Genomic DNA, 17,506 nt, shown 5'->3' with positions numbered 1-17,506 from the left:
CATTTTAGAGACATGGATCCTGAGTCTGGTTAAAGAACTCAGACAGGATCAGCCTTGAACTTATTTTATTTCCCCACTAAGGTAGCTCTTCCTGTACTGCTTATCGTTACTAATGGATGATAGCACCGTTCCTCCAGTCATCCAAAGCTGATACCCAGAGATAATTATAGATTTCAATCTTCCCAGCTGAATAGCTGAACCCTTCTTTTAGTCTCTTCTGCTGGTCTCTTAAATTAGGGCCTCATTCTTCTATTCTAAGCCAAGGGTTGTAATCTCATGCTCCCAGGAAGCAGGCAGGTAATAAAATGAGTGAAGGTAGGCTGGGCCTGAGGGAGGAGAGTTGGTGGCCTCGGCAGGATGCTAGGAGGCTGCTGCTCTGTTCCAGCGATCTATTTCCAGGCAGGTATGTGGGCTCAGATTTGACATCCAATTTTTAAAGAGGAACCAGAATCTGGACTTTTATGTGAAATCTTCCAATTTCTAAATCACAGAGGAAGCCAAACAAAATATGGCTGCAGGCCACCAGCATGTAATGTCGATTTATTATAGTCCCCCTAACCTGATTTACAGTCCTCAAACCTGCCCCCAGCCTTTTTGCCATCCTCCCTATACTAGTATAATCTATCCAAAATGCCAATCAAATAGGATTTTAGGGGTGGTTAGGAGGATTAAATGCATTGCAGCATGTAACATTCTTAGAACAGGTCTTGGTACTCGGGTGAGCACTGGATAAAAGTTCTTTATTGGATGTTAGTTCTTCACTTAATTAAAAGACTTAACTCACTCCCACTTACGCTCAGGATAATGTTTTAACATGACACTAAAAGTATTTTATCATGACTCCTGTCTTTTCATCTTCCCTTCTGCTACTTCACCAAATGTACTCAAGCCATTCTGTGTACTCAAGTATGTCAACCTGCTACATGCTCTTACACCTCTTCCTCCTCCGCTCTGTCCGTCTGACTTGTGAACTCTCGTCTCCCCTACCCCACTTAAGATTCAGTTCAAGCATTGCCTCCTCTATTAAATCTTTGAGAGTACACTTCCCCTTGGAGAGCTGATCTCTCCCTTCCTTCTGTCCCGTAAAACTGTGAACCTCCCCAAGGTCAGGGACTCTATCAGTTTTCATATTCGCAGTACTTTGTGCAGTGCTGGCACGCAGCGTATATCTGCACTAAATGTTGGTTGGAAATAACACAACTAGTAAAAGTTAGTGCTGGGACTTGAACTCTTAACTTGCCTGTGAATTTCTTACTCTTTGGATTGTAGCTCAGAGAGAAAAGAAGTTGTGACTATTCTGTCATCAGGGACCAGTATCTAACATGAGGACCTGTTACATCATAATGGTTGCAACTAATGATGAACTTAGGAATTTTTTTTAATACTCCAAGGCAATACTCTTTCCTCTATACTACAGTATGTGAGAACTAAGGTCAAACCACCAGTTTAAATAGTGTGTTTTACCTCAGGTAAGGCAGTTGTTTTCCTACTTTAGAAATTTGATGGTAAATGGTTGGAGACACCACATCTATTTATAGATGGCCTGAGTGCCAAATTTGTTATCGCCTTTCCCCAGGCTTGATAAACGAAAGAATGTTGGACTTAACTATTGGTAGTGTCTCCATTAATGAATTAGGGAAGTCTGGAGAAAACACGTGAACAGGAAATTCAAGGGCACCTAGTGTTGTTTTTATCAGTCCAGGAATTCTAGACTTGCAAATTATATCCTGTTCTTTTTCTGGCTAAAGAAAGGCTTCAGTAAAAGACAAAGAACAGTGTTAAATCCATTAGAGGAATAAATTTGCAGTATAATAAGTGCCAGTCATCCATATCTTTCTTTGCAATAATTTGGTCACGTCTGTTCTTAGTTTTGTTTAATTTGAATTTTTTAAAACCTATTTGATTATGGTTAGAAGGAAATATTTTTTTCTTGTTTTTAAAGCTGATCTCTAAAAGATACTATTTAATCAAGACTAAGGGTAGAATTTATGGCTTTTTCTGCAATTGTATCTCTCCAGAAGGATTTGTTTCTGAAGGTTAACGTAACACTAAGTGATTCTGTAGTTTACAATCCAAAGGAAGTTATTTTATATGAAATATATAATTTAAAATCCATTAAATTTAAGTTTAGTTATTTGCCATCATTTATTTACAGAATGCCTACTGTGTGCTCAGCACTTTGCCAGGTGCTGTAGTACTTTCATTACAAGGATGAAGAGACATAGGTTTTGCTGTGATTTCGTTTTTAAACACGGCATACATAATTGCATGTATATATAACCAGAATGGAAGAACACAGTAATCATGATTCAATTACATAATGTCTGGAAATTGTTTTTCATTACCTGATACCCACTTCTGGATTTTGGAGTTTAACTCATTACTCTTTTTTTGATGGGAGAAACCTGATCTTCTGTGTACCCCTCTTTTTATAAAGGCCCCAGGTTCATAAATTTTTATCTAAAACAACCTTATATTTATTTTTGTATTGGTAACGCAAACAATTCCTAGTTGTTTGGAATTGTTTTGAATTCCCTAACATTTTTTTACGTTTTATAAAAATATCCCCAAAAGTTTTGCTCAGTAATATTTCTGCCCACCTCTAGCCCCCTGGCCCTCGCCCCCATGCCGCCCCCCCCCCCCCCCATTTTGTTTCATTCTGGGAAAGCCCAATCAGCAGCACAGCTTAATATTGGCCATCTCCAGCCACTTTAAATTGGACAGAAGTGCCCTGGGCAAGATAGTCATTAGTCTTTTATTTATTTATTATTTTAAAGATTCCACCTTATCCTGATGCCATTAAACATTTAAATTGAACAACAGTTTCCTTTCTTCTGATGCCATGCTCACGAAGCAATCTTCTGATCCTTATTATGGCTTTACATCTAGCTCGCCTGCAAGGATGGAATGCTTTTGCCAGAAGCTGCAAAGATCTCTTCCTTGTTACTCAATTTCTTACTGTGTGAATCAGTAAATTGCCATTGTGTCTTGTATATCAGTCTCTTGTGAACTCTCTTAAGATAAAGTAGCTTCCAGAATTTGATTGCCCTAGGACATTGGCAGCTGAAGGCCAGATTTTGCCCTTTGGCAGACTGAGCAGATCAGCCTGTTCTAAGAGGCCCATTGGCAGCCAGTCAGCTGCCTTCCAAGGCCACAACCTGAGTGCATCATACATCTTCCTTTTTGACTTCTAAAGTATTTACTAATGTGTTATTTCTTTGTGTGGTTTCTTCCAAGAGGCATTATAAAATGTTTTCATAACATTTTATAAACTTTTTGAAAGGAAAATACAGACTTTGGACAACTAGAGTTGGGTCTTGATTTTTTTTCCTGCTAGAAACTGTTAAACCAATTTGAAGATGCTTTATCAGCTATAGAACTTCTGGGCCTACAGAAAGCACTCTAAAATCCCTAGTGCAGCTCTTTGTTGGAGCTTCTAAGTCCCCTCCACCCCTAAATGTTTGTTGAAAAACAGTAATAGGCACATTTTTACTGGTGTTTGGAGACAATTACCTATGAGCTCAAATTTTATATACCTAACGGAGGCTCCCTAGACTACTACTGCAACTTGTGTACATTATCGCCTTTTCGAGGGCTTAGGGACCATATTAACTACTAAAGACGCTGGAAAGTCTTGGAATAAGAAAGTTGCTTAATTTTATATAGTCTAGATTGCCTCAAATTATTTGAATTCCTCAACTTCCAGTCCATCCTCCCCAGCTTCCTTCCTCACTCCCCCAAACCCCAAATTCCACTTAACAAACATGATTTGGGATGTCTGCTATATACCATGTGTGTTCCATTTTTCCTTTGACTTTTCTGCAGTTGATCCTGAAACTGAGAACATGAACGCAGTGATTCTGATATTTCCAAAAATGGTTTGATAGCATTGCCCATTGCGTTAGATAGCATTCTGAGAACAGCTTAGTGCTTCAAAATCATTTGGCCATGATAATTCTTGAGTGTCATTGATTTTTATTATTTATTGTGTTTAAAAATAATATTATTATTAAAGCATTTTGCACATTTAAGACATTAAACTAAGTGCCTAAAATAATGTCTTACAATTGTATAAGCCATTGTGGCTTTGCTGTGTATTATCTCAGATGGCCATAGCCTGTGCCTGTGAACTAGGCAGAGCAAATATTACAATGCCTGTCTGGGGAAAAGTGACTTCAGTTCAGTGTTCTGGTGATTTGAATAAGACCATATGCTCAGTTAGCAGCAGGGCCTAGATTAGATCTGTAAATTTCTGACTTTTTCCCCAGTTGTTTCTTAGCCAGCCTGCATAGAGTACTTTACTTTTAGCCAATTCTTTCAACGCTTCCCCCACCTCCCATGTGATAGGTGGACTCATTCATTTATGAATATACCTGAGATATATTGGTACAAATGCTAGAGAACACACATGAAAGAATGGCAAATATTGTGTCTCTGCTGGGAGGGTATGTTAGAGAAGTATCCATGGTAAGACTGTGCCATAAAGAATCAGCAGGTTTCCTGCAAAGCGTTCGGGACGTAACTGGTTTGGGGATAGGTCATGTGAGGGCTTGGAGACGTGAAAGACCAAGTATGTTGGGAGAAGAGTGAGCTGTGAGGAAGGGCAGCAGATGAGGCTGGAACGGCAAGCTGGAGACAGTACTGGGGGTCATAGTCCTGACGCCACAGCTCGCTAGCTACGTGCATGTGGCTTTTCTAAGCTTCAGTTCCTTACCTTACAGGGCTGTTGTGAGGATGAAATGCAGTCATGCATAGGAAGTGCCACGATCTTAAATCCTCAGGAGAAAAGAGGGAGATTCAATGAATAAAATATAAAATTCCTGATAGGTACCAGCGTTCAATGAATATGAGTTGTCTTTGTTTATCTTGCTAAGCTAATTTGATTTGCTGTAGGCAGTGAGGTGATGTGAACGATTTTAAACAAATAATGTGATCAGCTTCTTGTTATAAAAAGATTTAGAGTACTCAGTAGAGGAGCAAGTTTATGATGCTAAAATAATAGATTCAGTTTTAGACATAAACCCAATAAGATGACAGTGGGACTGAAAATTTGCCATAGTTAACTGTGTACTTTCAGTCTATACTTGACTTGCTTGACATTGAAATACAAGAAAGGTCTTTTGGTTCATTCCATTATGCCTGGGTTCTAGTCCAGCTCAGGTCCACATGCAGGGGTCTGTATCTTTGTGTAATTAAGGAGAGGTGGGTGTTGAGGAGTAGGTGGCAGGTCTGGGGGAATATTTCAGCCAAGGATGCAACATTGGACGCTCACTTTCAGCAATCTGGATCTTCTCTAGGGTGGTCTGTTATGATCCCCATCTAGATAAGCAAAAATCTCTGTAATGTATGGAACCATTCCAGTTTTGGTTTTGGTCCAGGTGTAGACTATGGTAGGCGAATCCCTTAGGGTCAGTGCCCATCAAAGCAACCACCAGAATTCAATCTGTTCCTTTATGAAGGAGTCATTTTGCTACATTCCTTGTCTTGTCTAATTGTCCAGATTATTTTCTTCAAATCAATACTTTGTTTAGCTGGGCCTCTGATTTTTAAAAGTTGGTACTTGAATGACTTTAAAGTAGAAACACACTGTCTAGTCCACAAAACTTTCCTGTTGTCACCTGGTTTGACTCATATATTTGTTTCCTGCCTCGTTCCTATAGGCATTTGAGTATCATTTGAAAATGAAATGGACCTCATAGTCTGGAGAAGCATACCAGACCTTGCAATAGCACTACCTGAAATGACATAGAATTCAGAATGAAATAGGACAGACATAGACTCCGTCTAAAGGGGCTTCCTTCTAAAAGTAGTTTTCCCCTAACACATGCTCATATACCCATAAGAAAGACTTATATTTATGTGCTTATTTGATGCAACACTTTGTTTCATAAAATTTATATGGCAGAAGCTATTTCTTACTATTTAACTAAACAACATTAACTCTTAGGAGATTTACATTTATTGAGGACGTAAGAATTAGCAAAATCTTGTGGACTTTATTTAGTAATCAATAAAAAATATATAATAAATTGAAACTTTCTTGTTTTGAATGCTTTTTGAATACAACCTTTTGTGTATAAATGTATTTATATTGTGTGTGGACTGTCGCTAGTGCTTATTTACTGTTATTCACCCCTGATTTTGCCAGCACAAAATTAATTTCTATTGTTTTGGGAATAGTGCAGCTTTCTCTTTAATTACTAGCATTGTATTATTTATACTGTGAAATATTTGGATGTCTCAACTGTTAGGGTAGACTTTTGTTTAGTAGAAATCAAACCATTTCTAGAGTTTGTTATAAAGGGTAGAAAGTCGTGTTGTTGTTTTTTTTCATTACTGAATGATTTGTGTTTATATGTTATTTCAGTTTCCATTACTATGGCAATGACGGCAGGGACTACACCCACCTTTCCTATGAGCAATCATACCCGGGAAAGAGTGACTGTGGCCAAGCTCACACTGGAGAATTTTTACAGCAACCTAATTTTACAGCATGAAGAGAGAGAAACCAGGTATAGTAAAGGCTAGTCAGAGTTTTCTGTTTGGTTAAATAAGCTGTCGTGCTATAGGTGGACTGTCAACATGTCCGTTAAGAGTAGAAATATTATAGATTCCTGTGTGTTGTTTTTAAGTTTCCTATACTGACAGGACCTCGTTACTTTTTTTATTTTTGCAGAATAGTTTCTTGTCCTGTGTGCCCAAATGTCATTTGATGTTTTAAACAAAATGTCTTCAACCTTGAAATTATGATGTATCTTTATACTTTCTTTTAGAGGGATGCAGTATGAATAACTGACTTTAATCCAAATACCTTTATAGTATTGTATGTATATAAATGGGAATGGAAGAATAAAAAATGAAAGACATTGTTTTGCCTTTAGAAAACTTATTGTAAGGGAGATAATGCACATAAATATTACATGAAAGAGTGAAAAGTATCACTAAGAGAAAGGTGAAGAAGAGAGAGATTGCTTTTGCCTAAGGCTACTGGGAGGGCTTCACAAATGGTGTTGGCCTTTAAACAGGGCTCTACAGGAAGAGTCCTATTTATACATAGGACATAAAAGGGAGAAGAAAGGTAGCAGAGCAGGAGGAAGAATATTAGTGATAGAAGTCACTGTCAGTGCTAGGTCAGGCAACGTTCAATTTAGCTCAAGTTGGATTTCCACATTTCCTGGGAGCCTTGGATGCTTTGTTAACAGTAACAATTCTCATGGTAATAGAGAACCTCCATGAGTTTTGAACACAAGATCAAGTGATCGCAGGTGTTTCTCTAGAAGAGTGTTGTAATGTAGAGAATGGACTGTGGGAGGAGGGATTAGAAACGGGAAAGGCTAGTGAGGTCGTCCAAGCAAATAGAAAGGAGGCTTGAATTTAGATTGTGACAGTAACAACAGAGAAAAAGTGATGGGTGAGAAAGATTGGAAAAACATGGAAAGTAACCAAATAAGAAATGTAAGAGAAACAAGTCAATACTGGCTCTGAAATGTCATGCCTGGGCAAACAGAGAGAGGTATAACTTTAGAGAAAATAGGACTTGAGAAAAAGACTCAAGTTTTGAACTTAATTTTGTACAGGTCTAACTATAGATTAGACACAGCTGAGGAGAGAATTAGAACTAGAAAATAATTATTCAAAAGTCCACCTAGAGAGACAGATTAAGAAAATATGAAAGCGAGTTAAGAAACAGAGCAAAGCTATCATATCTTTAATAAGAGTTCCTAAAAGGGAGGAAAGAGAATGGAGCAGAGACAAGTTAAACTAAGAGTTAGTCATCAGTAGAAATTCCAAAAGATTCAATTTAGGCAGAAGGAAAGTGATCACAAACAGAAGATCTAAATGTAAATACATGGATAAATCTCAACAAAAATCTACTGTATAAAAACAACAATAATAATGATAATGCCGTCAGCATATAAAAAAAATAGAATTAAAATATTTTCTAATACTAGACTATCAGTCAGGAGGGAAGTAAGTGGAATTAAAGTGTTCTTAGATATCTTTGTATCTCTAAGGATAGAGATATAACATAGAGATTGATTAATTTCAGACTTTGACAAATTAAGTGTACATATTATAATTTCTAAGGTAGCTACTAAAAGAACAAAAGTAAAGTTTGTAACTTCCAAACTAGTAAAAAAAAAAAAAAATGAAATAAGGGGGTAAAAAATCAGTTCAGAAGAAGGCAAGAGAAAAAGAAAAACTGAAGTACCAAATTACCAATAGACACAAATAGAAAACACAAAATAAGTTAGAAATAAATACAAATATGTAAGGAGTTACACTAATTGTAAACGTGATGAACGTCTCTGGAAGTGATCAAATCATCAAGGAGAGTGAACAAAGTAGAAGAGAACCAAGGAAAGAAAGACCTATATTCAGGAGGCAGGAATTTAAATTATTAATCCGAATTTTAGAGGTTCATTGCCTTTTCTTGCTGAAACCTGAAAGTAATTCAGTTTTGTCCTCCAAACAAAGGAAAGGAAGAGTAGAAGTATCTGCTGTTATTTAAAAAAACAGTCTCAACTTGGTGGTGCCATTGGAGTCATATCAGATAGCTCCTACTTTCTAAAAGTTTATACTTTAAGGAAACATGATGAATTCTTAAGGCTTAACTAATTGGATAAATACATAAGGCAAATAAACTACTAATCAGAACAAAATTTCAGAGCATTTTAGGAAGAAAACTATTTTTTTAAAAGGCACAAGAGTAGTCAGAGTTGTTCCCATCAAGTTATGGTGGAAACAGATGAAAGTTACTGCCTCTTTCCCCAGAATGAGGGAATGTTAGTCTTGGCCAGGAAAGGAAAGGGGGCAATAGAGATTTGACAGAAGAATAGAGTCGCTTGTATGTTGATAGCCCTCCTAGATTCATGGTCCTCTTACTCATTGGATTCTTTCTGCAGAGGCGAAAATTGAGAATCATTTAACAGACAGCTCTGCAGTGAGTGGTGCATGATGGCAGGCACAGAATCCGATGTTAGGCGCTCATTCCATTCTAAGGTTGGGCTTAGGGGAATAATATGTAAACGAAAGATAAAAATCAGTGTGTAAGCACCAAAGTACCTATTATAAATGCTGAGGAAGTGGGTGAAGAATGCGTTATTAGTCTCATCTCCATTGGGGTGCTGATGTATGAGCATGCTTTAGATATTTTTGTTGGGAAGTTTCCTTGAGAAAGAAAAAGAAGTGGTCTTAATAATGGGTTAGTACAGAGCTGACCTTTAGATATATTGTCATAAATAACAAATACCAAACAATGTGTATTATGGTTTCAATCCCCAACCCTTATACTCATGTGGATAAATCCTGGAAAGTTAGTCTAACATACTCCAACCCTAATTCAGAAGAGCTCTCTCAGGTTTATCTGTAGGAAAAACCAGTACAACAGAAGTAAAATACTTTATACTCACTTGGAAATGAGTTGCAAAATTCATACCACAAGCATTTCTCTAGTTACTTCATGCATCCTGTCGTTCCTTCATCCTCCCTGCTCCCACAATGCTTGGCTTAACTGACTATAAGGGTACCATTTAAAAATAATGAACAACTGAACTTGGCTATACCTAGAAAAGCAAATGTTCTGGTTATTAATTAGTTACTTTTTATATACACATACGACTTTCCAATTTACAAAGACTTGTAATAGAATAAAATACACTCAACTGCATTGAATATCTTTCCTTGATTGATTAGGAAATCAAGCTTAGATTTTAAGTGAAGGATTTAGACAAGCTCATTTAGCTAATTGTTAGAATGAGTATTCAAATGGGTATCCACCTTAAAAATTTATACTTTTAGTCATTACAGTTACCTTTATATACTTCTAATCTAAACATTGATAAATGTTAATGATTTTGGTGGTTTGAATGTTAGATAACAGAATTTTCCTTAATAAAACATCAGTTACCTTTGCTAATAATTCCTTTAGGCAGCTTTAGAAGTAAATTTTTCCTTTGGCTAATACGAGAAAGTTAAATCTGAATTGAGTTTATATTTTAGAAAGAAAAGTATTTTTAGTGATTATTTTGATTCAATTTGAAATATTTTATTTTAAACATAGCAAATTGAAGTGATAAACTTGAGTAAATAAATGTACATTTCTTAAATGGGAATAGTTAGGAATGTATTTAAAATTTAAATTATTTTTTTCTTTTGTTAAGGCAGAAGAAATTAGAAGTCGCCATGGAAGAAGAAGGATTAGCAGATGAAGAGGTAATGTTAGCTGTAATTACTGTGACTATAGTTAACAGTGTTGTACTTGAAAGTTGATCTTAAATGGAAAGTGGATCTTCAATGTTCTCACTACAAAAAAAATAGTAGTTATATGAGCTGATAAATATATTAATGAATCTTATTATGGTAATCACTTCACAATATATATGTGTATCAAATCATCACATTGTATACCTTAAACTTATACAATGTCATATGTCAATTATATCTGAAGAAAGCCAGGGGAAAAAACAGTAATAACCGTACAAAAGTAACCCAAGTGACTTTTGCATTGCTTGATGTCAAATGATTTTAAAACTTCTTAGATAATGTAGATTTCATCACTTGGATATGAGCTTCTTACTTTGTTGCTATGATGGATATTTTTAAAAGGAGGCAGCTTTATAATTCCAAGAACAAAGATTTAATGAACAATATCTACAGTATTCTAGGTTTGTGGAACAAGCACAGGCCTCCAAGAAGAATCGATCAGTTGTCAAATCCTCTCAAAATTTTTCCTAAATAATTTTCTTAAAACCATCCAGTTCTCTAGTCCAGTGCTATTACCCTATTTTTAAACTACCACATATTTCAACCCTAAGAATAACTGCCCCCAACTGGTCTTTCTTCCGCTAATCTTGGGCCCACTCCCACCTACAAGGTTTTTCTGCAACCAGAGTTGTCTCTCTAAAACCAGATTGGATCACATCACTCTTTGCTTAATGTCCTTCATTGGCTCCTGAGGACTCTCGGGATAAGGGCAGACTCTTTAACTGGTGTACAAGACAGTGATATTTGGCCTCTGCTTATCCCTCTCTAGCATTATCTTTTGCCACCCAACCCCCATGCTGGCCAATGGTATTGAATTACTTTAATTTCTACGTTCTTGCTTATGGACCTTTTCACATGCTATTTCTGCTGCTTGGAACTTCCTTACTCCTGCTAACTCCCATTATTTTTCAAGAAACTTTAGGTCTCACTTTATGCATCACTTCCGCTGGGAAATCTTCCCTGACCTCTTGAGGTACTCCTTCATTTCTACCATAACACTGTTCCTGTCCGTTGAGGTAGCCTTAAAATACCCTCTTTCCAGAGCAGACACTCCATAATGTCTTATGTAGCATTACATCTCCAAAGCTGGCAGAAGGCTAGAATAAGTACTTGGGGAATAAATAAACAATGCAGTTTCCAGATTAGGAGGAGAGATTACATATGAGTGTGTGTAAAAATATGTTTACATATAGAATGTGGGAAACTTTAAAAATAGAGATTCCCACCCCACCCCCAATTCAGGGGGGAAAAAGCCTAATCCAGAAAAGGTTTCATGGAAGAGGTAACAATTGATTTGAATCTTTAAAAACTAGGTAGAATTTACGTTAGAGTTAAGAAGTGTATACAAAATGACGAATATCATGGAATAGATTTTTTTTTTAAAGTAATGTTACAATGTTATAGGTGATATCCCAATTTTTGTAGGATTATATATCCCGTACAGTTACGGGATATATAATAGCTGTCCCTAACTACGTAAGCATTGTTTACTTGCTGTATTACACAACCTATCAGATATTAATGAACATTATTTTCTCTAGCTGCCTCTCTCTTATCTGTCAATTGTGAACGTAATTTACACAACTGTATAAAAATAAGGTCAGCTTTTCCGTTCAGGCTAGACAAATTACTGAAACTACATCCAACTATACTCTGTTTTATAATCCATTAAGTCAGAAATCCAGAATGTCTTTCAAAATGTTTGTATTTATTCATTTACGTAATTTTAAAAAGGCCTTTACTGCTTTGAAAGACAGTGCTGTAGTGCCACCATGTGGCTTTTTTAATTATAGTCTTAAAATTGAAAACTACTTTTTAAATATTTTTGTTTTACTAGTAATTCAGTTTTTTAAAGTATTATTCAAAAGACATTTTTGAACACAAATATAGTCTTCACTGTTGGTCCATCGTTGATGTGCCTGTGTGTGTAACCTCATTTAGCTGTTTAAATTGGAGACATAATTCCTCAATATCGTCCTTTAGATTAATTTTGTTAGAAGTAAAAGAATTCATTGCATTGATGATACATATTTCTAATTAATAGTTCAACTTACCCTTTTGAAAACAAATACACACGGGTAGAAAGGGACTATTCGGTAGTTATATCTGGAGCTGCACTTAGGAACAAGTCTTCTGAGCTGCTACGGTCATTTTGACTTGTTTCCTTCTCAGACCTGAACCACTGAAAGCTTGTTAGAGTTCAGCTGAAGATGAATAGGGGGTTCATTTTCCCCTGATTTTGTTTATTTCCCATTCTATGTTACCTCTACTAGGAACTATGTCAAAAAACAGAATTTTGTTTGGTGAGGGAAAAAAACAGAATATAGAACAATGAAATAAATGCCCTTTCTAAGTGTACCTTCAGGTATTTCATAACATTTCTTATGAATGCTCATTATTTTTTGTGATTATTAGAGAACGAATTATGAAATTTATGACATGAATATTTTAATGACTTATTCATGTAATTATTTTTTGATGCAAGTTCATATTTTCAGGAAGTTGTATGCCAAGTCTCAAGCAGTTTATTAAAATTTGCCCAAGAATAAATTCTACCATAAGTAAATCTCTATGAAAATACTGCCATTGTGTTATTTTAGTGTCATAAGTCTCATAAGAAATTGTGACAGAGAAACCTTTGAATTTAGGGAATTGAAGCAAAGTATATTTCTTGAAGGTAAAAATCAATATCAGAATACTGTTAGCATTTCTTAAAGTTTAATTTTTATTTTTCAATTAAGTTAGCATATAGATGAAAGAATATTATGAACTAGTTAAGATGAAATATTTAATGGAGTGCACTTGAAGAATAAAGTTTTATCAGTTGTTAAAAAGTTTTACAGTTTTCTTTAGATTATTTTATTCTTTCCGTAGTTAATAAATACTTGACTTTGGTAAATAAGTTGTAGCACTAGTATATAATATTTAAGATACTTCACCCCCATTTTTGTTGTCTCATCTTTTAATACTGTAGATTTCCTTTGAAACAATCTGATTTTAAAGTCATCTTTTTAAACTATCTTTTCTTTTAATAGAAAAAGTTACGCCGATCACAACATGCTCGTAAGGAAACCGAGTTCTTACGGCTCAAGAGGACCAGACTTGGCTTGGATGACTTTGAGTCTCTGAAAGTTATTGGAAGAGGAGCGTTTGGAGAGGTGTGGTTTTTTTTAAAAGTCACTGCTATTGAAAATATATATCTTAAGATAGTTTAACCTATGTATTAAAATAGCTTAATATGTATTAAACTAGTTTAATGGATTAAACTAGTTTAAGTTTAATAGAATTCCTAAAATACCATCAGTTGCAAGTTGCAACACTGCTTTCTTTAAAGGAACCTACCTCTGGCTCCTAAATAAATAGTAATGACTATTTAACATTTATAATGTCATCAATTTTTACATTTTAGGTTCGACTGGTCCAGAAGAAAGATACAGGCCATATCTATGCAATGAAGATACTGAGAAAAGCTGATATGCTTGAAAAAGAACAGGTATGTTCTTTAACACATGTAACCGAAGGAACATCTGCTGACTAGGTGTTAGAGTAAGTGTTGATATTGGAATTTTTAAAAAGAAATCTCTGACTCTGGGTGGTGAACACACAGTTATAGATAATGTATTATAGAATTGTATACTTGAAACCTATGTAATTTTACTAACCATTGTCACCCCAATAAATTTTAATTCAAAAAAAAAAAAGAAATCTATACATCTCACTATATAATCTATTAATCTTTTGATGGCCTGTTTCATTGTTTCTCAATTCTTATAGTTAAAATTTCTTCTAAATTTATAATCTAAATATGTATTAGTCTGTTCAGGCTGCCATAAGAAAATACCACAGGCTGGGTGTCTTAAACAACAGAATTTCTCACAGTTCTGGAGAGTGGAAGTCTAAAATCAAGGTTCTGTCAGGGTTTGGTTTCTGGCAGGGTTTAATTTCTTGTGAGGGCTCTTCCTGGCTTGCAGGTAACTGCTGTCTCATTAAGTCCCCGCATAGCCATTCCTTGGTGTGTGTGTGTGTGTGTGGAGAGAGAGAGAGAGAGAGAGAGAGAGAGAGAGAGAGAGAGAGATCTCTGGTGTCTCTCCTTGTAAGGATACTAATCCCCCACCCCCATGACCTCACTTAAATCTTAATTACCTCCTTAGAGGCCCCATCTCCAAATCTAGTCATACTGGAGGTTAGGGTATCTCCACACAAACATTCAGTCCATAACAAAATGCCTTCAGTGAAAATAAAGGACAGTTCTCAGTACCCTCAATCCCTATTACATATCAAATTCTCAGGAGGATTTGCTTATTTAACCTATTTCTAAAATCTGTAATCTTTCTAGTTTCATAGTTCTGGGCTCTCTCCACATTTCCAGTGACTTATGACATTTATGGGAAGGCCATAAATCTGAAAACATCAGTAGTATTATTTTATGTATTTACCTGTGTTTGCAGTTTGGATAGACACTCCGTAGAAATCTAAATTGAATACATATTCATTTTAGTGAAAGACTCAACAGTCTTTATAAACAGGGTTTATAGAGGGAGATGGGATCTCTCTGAACCTAATGCTTTATTTCAGTCTTTTAGTCCCCACCTGTAGCTTACTTTGTTATTACAGTACCATAACATAAGTTTACTTAGATATGGCCAACCTGAATTTTCACTGCTTTTTCACTTTATTTCTATTTCATTCATTCAACAAACATTTACAAGTTCTAGGTTCTGGGAATACAGTGATTAACAGAACAAACCTGACCCTTGTTGTTTTATAATAGTGGGGAAAATGGGCAGACAGCTATTTCAAATAGTCATGATTGATAAGTTCTATGCAGAAAATTTCTACTGAAGGAGAAAGCCATACAGATGCTGTTGGTTTAGGAGGGAGAATTAGATCAGGGAAGGTTTCTCTCAGGAGGGAAAATTTGATGAGAGGCTGAATAATGAGAAAGAATGACATAAAGAGATCTGGCAGAACAAATATCCTGGTAACAAATGTAGAGGCCCTTAGGCAAGAATAATCTTGGCCTGCTCAAAGAAGAGAAAGAAGCCATTGTAACTGGAAATAAGTGGGGAAGAGTGGTTAGAGATGAAGTGGGAAAGGTATGCAGGGACCAGATCTTGTAGGGCTGTCAAGGCCAAGATGCAGAGTTCGGATTTTATTCTAAATGCAGTAGGAAGACACTGTTTTGTGTAACTAGGGGGTGGCATGTCTCATTGATGTTCTACAAAGATGAAGCAATCCCTTTGCTTATTTACAGGAAAAACAAGAGTTGACGCAGGGAGACCTATGTAGCAATTCCAGCCAGTTTGTGATTGTGGCTTATGCTAGGGTTACAAGAGTAAAGTGGAAAAAGTCAGACAGATTAGTTATGTTTCAGTGGAAGAGACAGCAGGATTTTCTGTGATATACTCTGTTGCAGGGTGAGAGGAAGGGCGAGGGTAGTGAGGGGAAAAAAGGGAAGAATCAAGAATAATACCTAGAGTTTTGCTTAGGAATGAGGTGCGTTACGGTGTCCTTTTCTGATTTAGAAAAAACTGAGGAAGGAAGAGGTTTGGAGACAGTGGGAATCAAAAGTTCTTTTTGTGACATGTTAACTTTGAGCTGCCTATTACATATCCAGGTAGAGATATTAAGTTGACAGTTGGCTGGAAGCTTGGGAGAAGTTTGACTAGAAATATAATTTGGAATTCATCAATATATTGATAATATTTAAAGTAATAGGACAAGATAAAATTGACTAGGGAACAAATATAGACTGAGAAGAAAAGGGGGCCTGGATCCAAACTCTAGGGAACAGTAGGCAGAGGAGAATACAGCCGAGGAGACCAAGAGATTGGGGGAACCTTGGAGAATGTGGTGCCAGGGAAGCCAAGAGGACAAAAAGTGTTTAAAGGAGGAGGTGGGTGGGCAACTACGTTGCCTGCTGCTAAGAGAGAGAGCAGGAGGAAGCGAGGCCGCTCGATGTCACAGTGTGGAGATTTTGAATAACTTAGCAAGGACAGTTCCCATGTACTGGCAGGCAGAAGCCTAACTGGATTGCTGGCAAAGAAAACGGGAAGGGAGTATAGATAAATCTTTCATGTGAGGCAGAACCAAGACTAGATTGGTAAAGTGAGATTTAGGGTCAAAAGGAGGTTTGGGTTTTGTTTGTTTGTTTTGGCAGGAAGTGTTTCAGTGATGATTGGAAGAACTCATTAGGAAGAGAAAAAGCGACGGTGCAGGAGAAAGAGGGCAGATAATGACAGGAGTGCACTGGAAGACAGGAGCTGATGTTTGATAGGACTAGGGGCCTACTCATTCACACAGGAAGGAAAAGCAGACAAAATTGGAACAAATGCTGTATGGTTGATCTGACAGTGTGAAGTGCTGAGTTCCTGCTAGAGTGCAAATAATTGAGGTCATCAAGTCAGAGTAAAGGGGGTAGATAGCTTATTGGAGGTATAAGTAGAAGTTGTGAAATAGTTACGACTACTGACTTGATGAGTGGGGAAGCAGACTTATTAGGGAAATACACTTGAATGCCCACTGAGATTTGCAATCATGAATGTAAAGTGAAACAAGTTGGTATAATTAGGTGATTTTTTCTCTAGTAATACTTACTTGCTCTGGGGCAGAACAGACATACTAGACAGAAATTTGGGCTTAACTAGGGTTGGTGTTTTGCCAGGCAAATACAGTGGAGGCAGAGAAGGACCGGGAGTTCAAGGTGTTTGCAGAAGAGGGATCATAGTGATCTAGGCTGGGCAGAGAAAGAAATGAGGTTATGAGGAGAGTGGTAGTGTGCATGGAATGCAGATTGAAGTGTAAAGAATAAGAGACCTGAAACTCAGAAACAGAGTTCCTTAAAGTTGAGATCGTAGAGGGGCTGCCGTCGCTGATGAGAAGGACAAGAAGGCGATGTGGTGTAGTGGAGGTGAGGACGGAGTCAAGGAACTGTGTAGATAGGGAACTTGATGGCTCATCCTTGTGGGTGTTGAAATCCATCCACTGAGTGGAAAGGATGGAAAGCAGTTGGTAAGCCATGAGCTAAAGTCAGGAGGAAGTGAGGGGGCCGCCCAGGAGTTTTATAAAGGATAGCTGCGAGAAGGATGGGCGCTGCTGAAGGCTCACAGCTCGTACTTCAGAGGAGCTGGAGAGAAGGAAAGTATCACAAGCAACAGGAGGAGAATGAGCAGGAAACCTACCCCCGCCCCCCGCCCCCCAGCTACATGTGAGAGAAGAACAGGCCATCCTTGAAAACTCA

General features: G+C 36.9%; 1 protein-coding gene across 4 annotated transcripts in view; it reads left to right on the top strand.

Moving 5' to 3' along the window:
- Positions 1-17,506, top strand: part of STK38L (serine/threonine kinase 38 like) — a 72,973-nt gene that overhangs the window by 42,526 nt on the left and 12,941 nt on the right. For 3 of the 4 annotated variants that reach the window (XM_019737445.2, XM_019737475.2, XM_019737455.2), the window contains 4 exons: positions 6,368-6,512; positions 10,164-10,215; positions 13,302-13,424; positions 13,676-13,759. In XM_019737445.2, coding sequence (XP_019593004.1) covers positions 6,379-6,512; positions 10,164-10,215; positions 13,302-13,424; positions 13,676-13,759 — 393 coding nt within the window. In that variant the 5' untranslated portion in view covers positions 6,368-6,378. Of the gene's footprint in view, positions 1-1,375; positions 1,470-6,367; positions 6,513-10,163; positions 10,216-13,301; positions 13,425-13,675; positions 13,760-17,506 lie in introns of those variants that run through there. The other variant, XM_074325896.1, reaches the window with a different exon arrangement.

The sequence above is a fragment of the Rhinolophus sinicus genome, linkage group LG02 (genome assembly GCF_036562045.2).
Source record: "Rhinolophus sinicus isolate RSC01 linkage group LG02, ASM3656204v1, whole genome shotgun sequence".
Lineage (NCBI taxonomy): Eukaryota > Metazoa > Chordata > Mammalia > Chiroptera > Rhinolophidae > Rhinolophus > Rhinolophus sinicus.
Note: the sequence above shows the minus strand (reverse complement) of the source record. Positions and strands in the feature narration are given on the sequence as shown.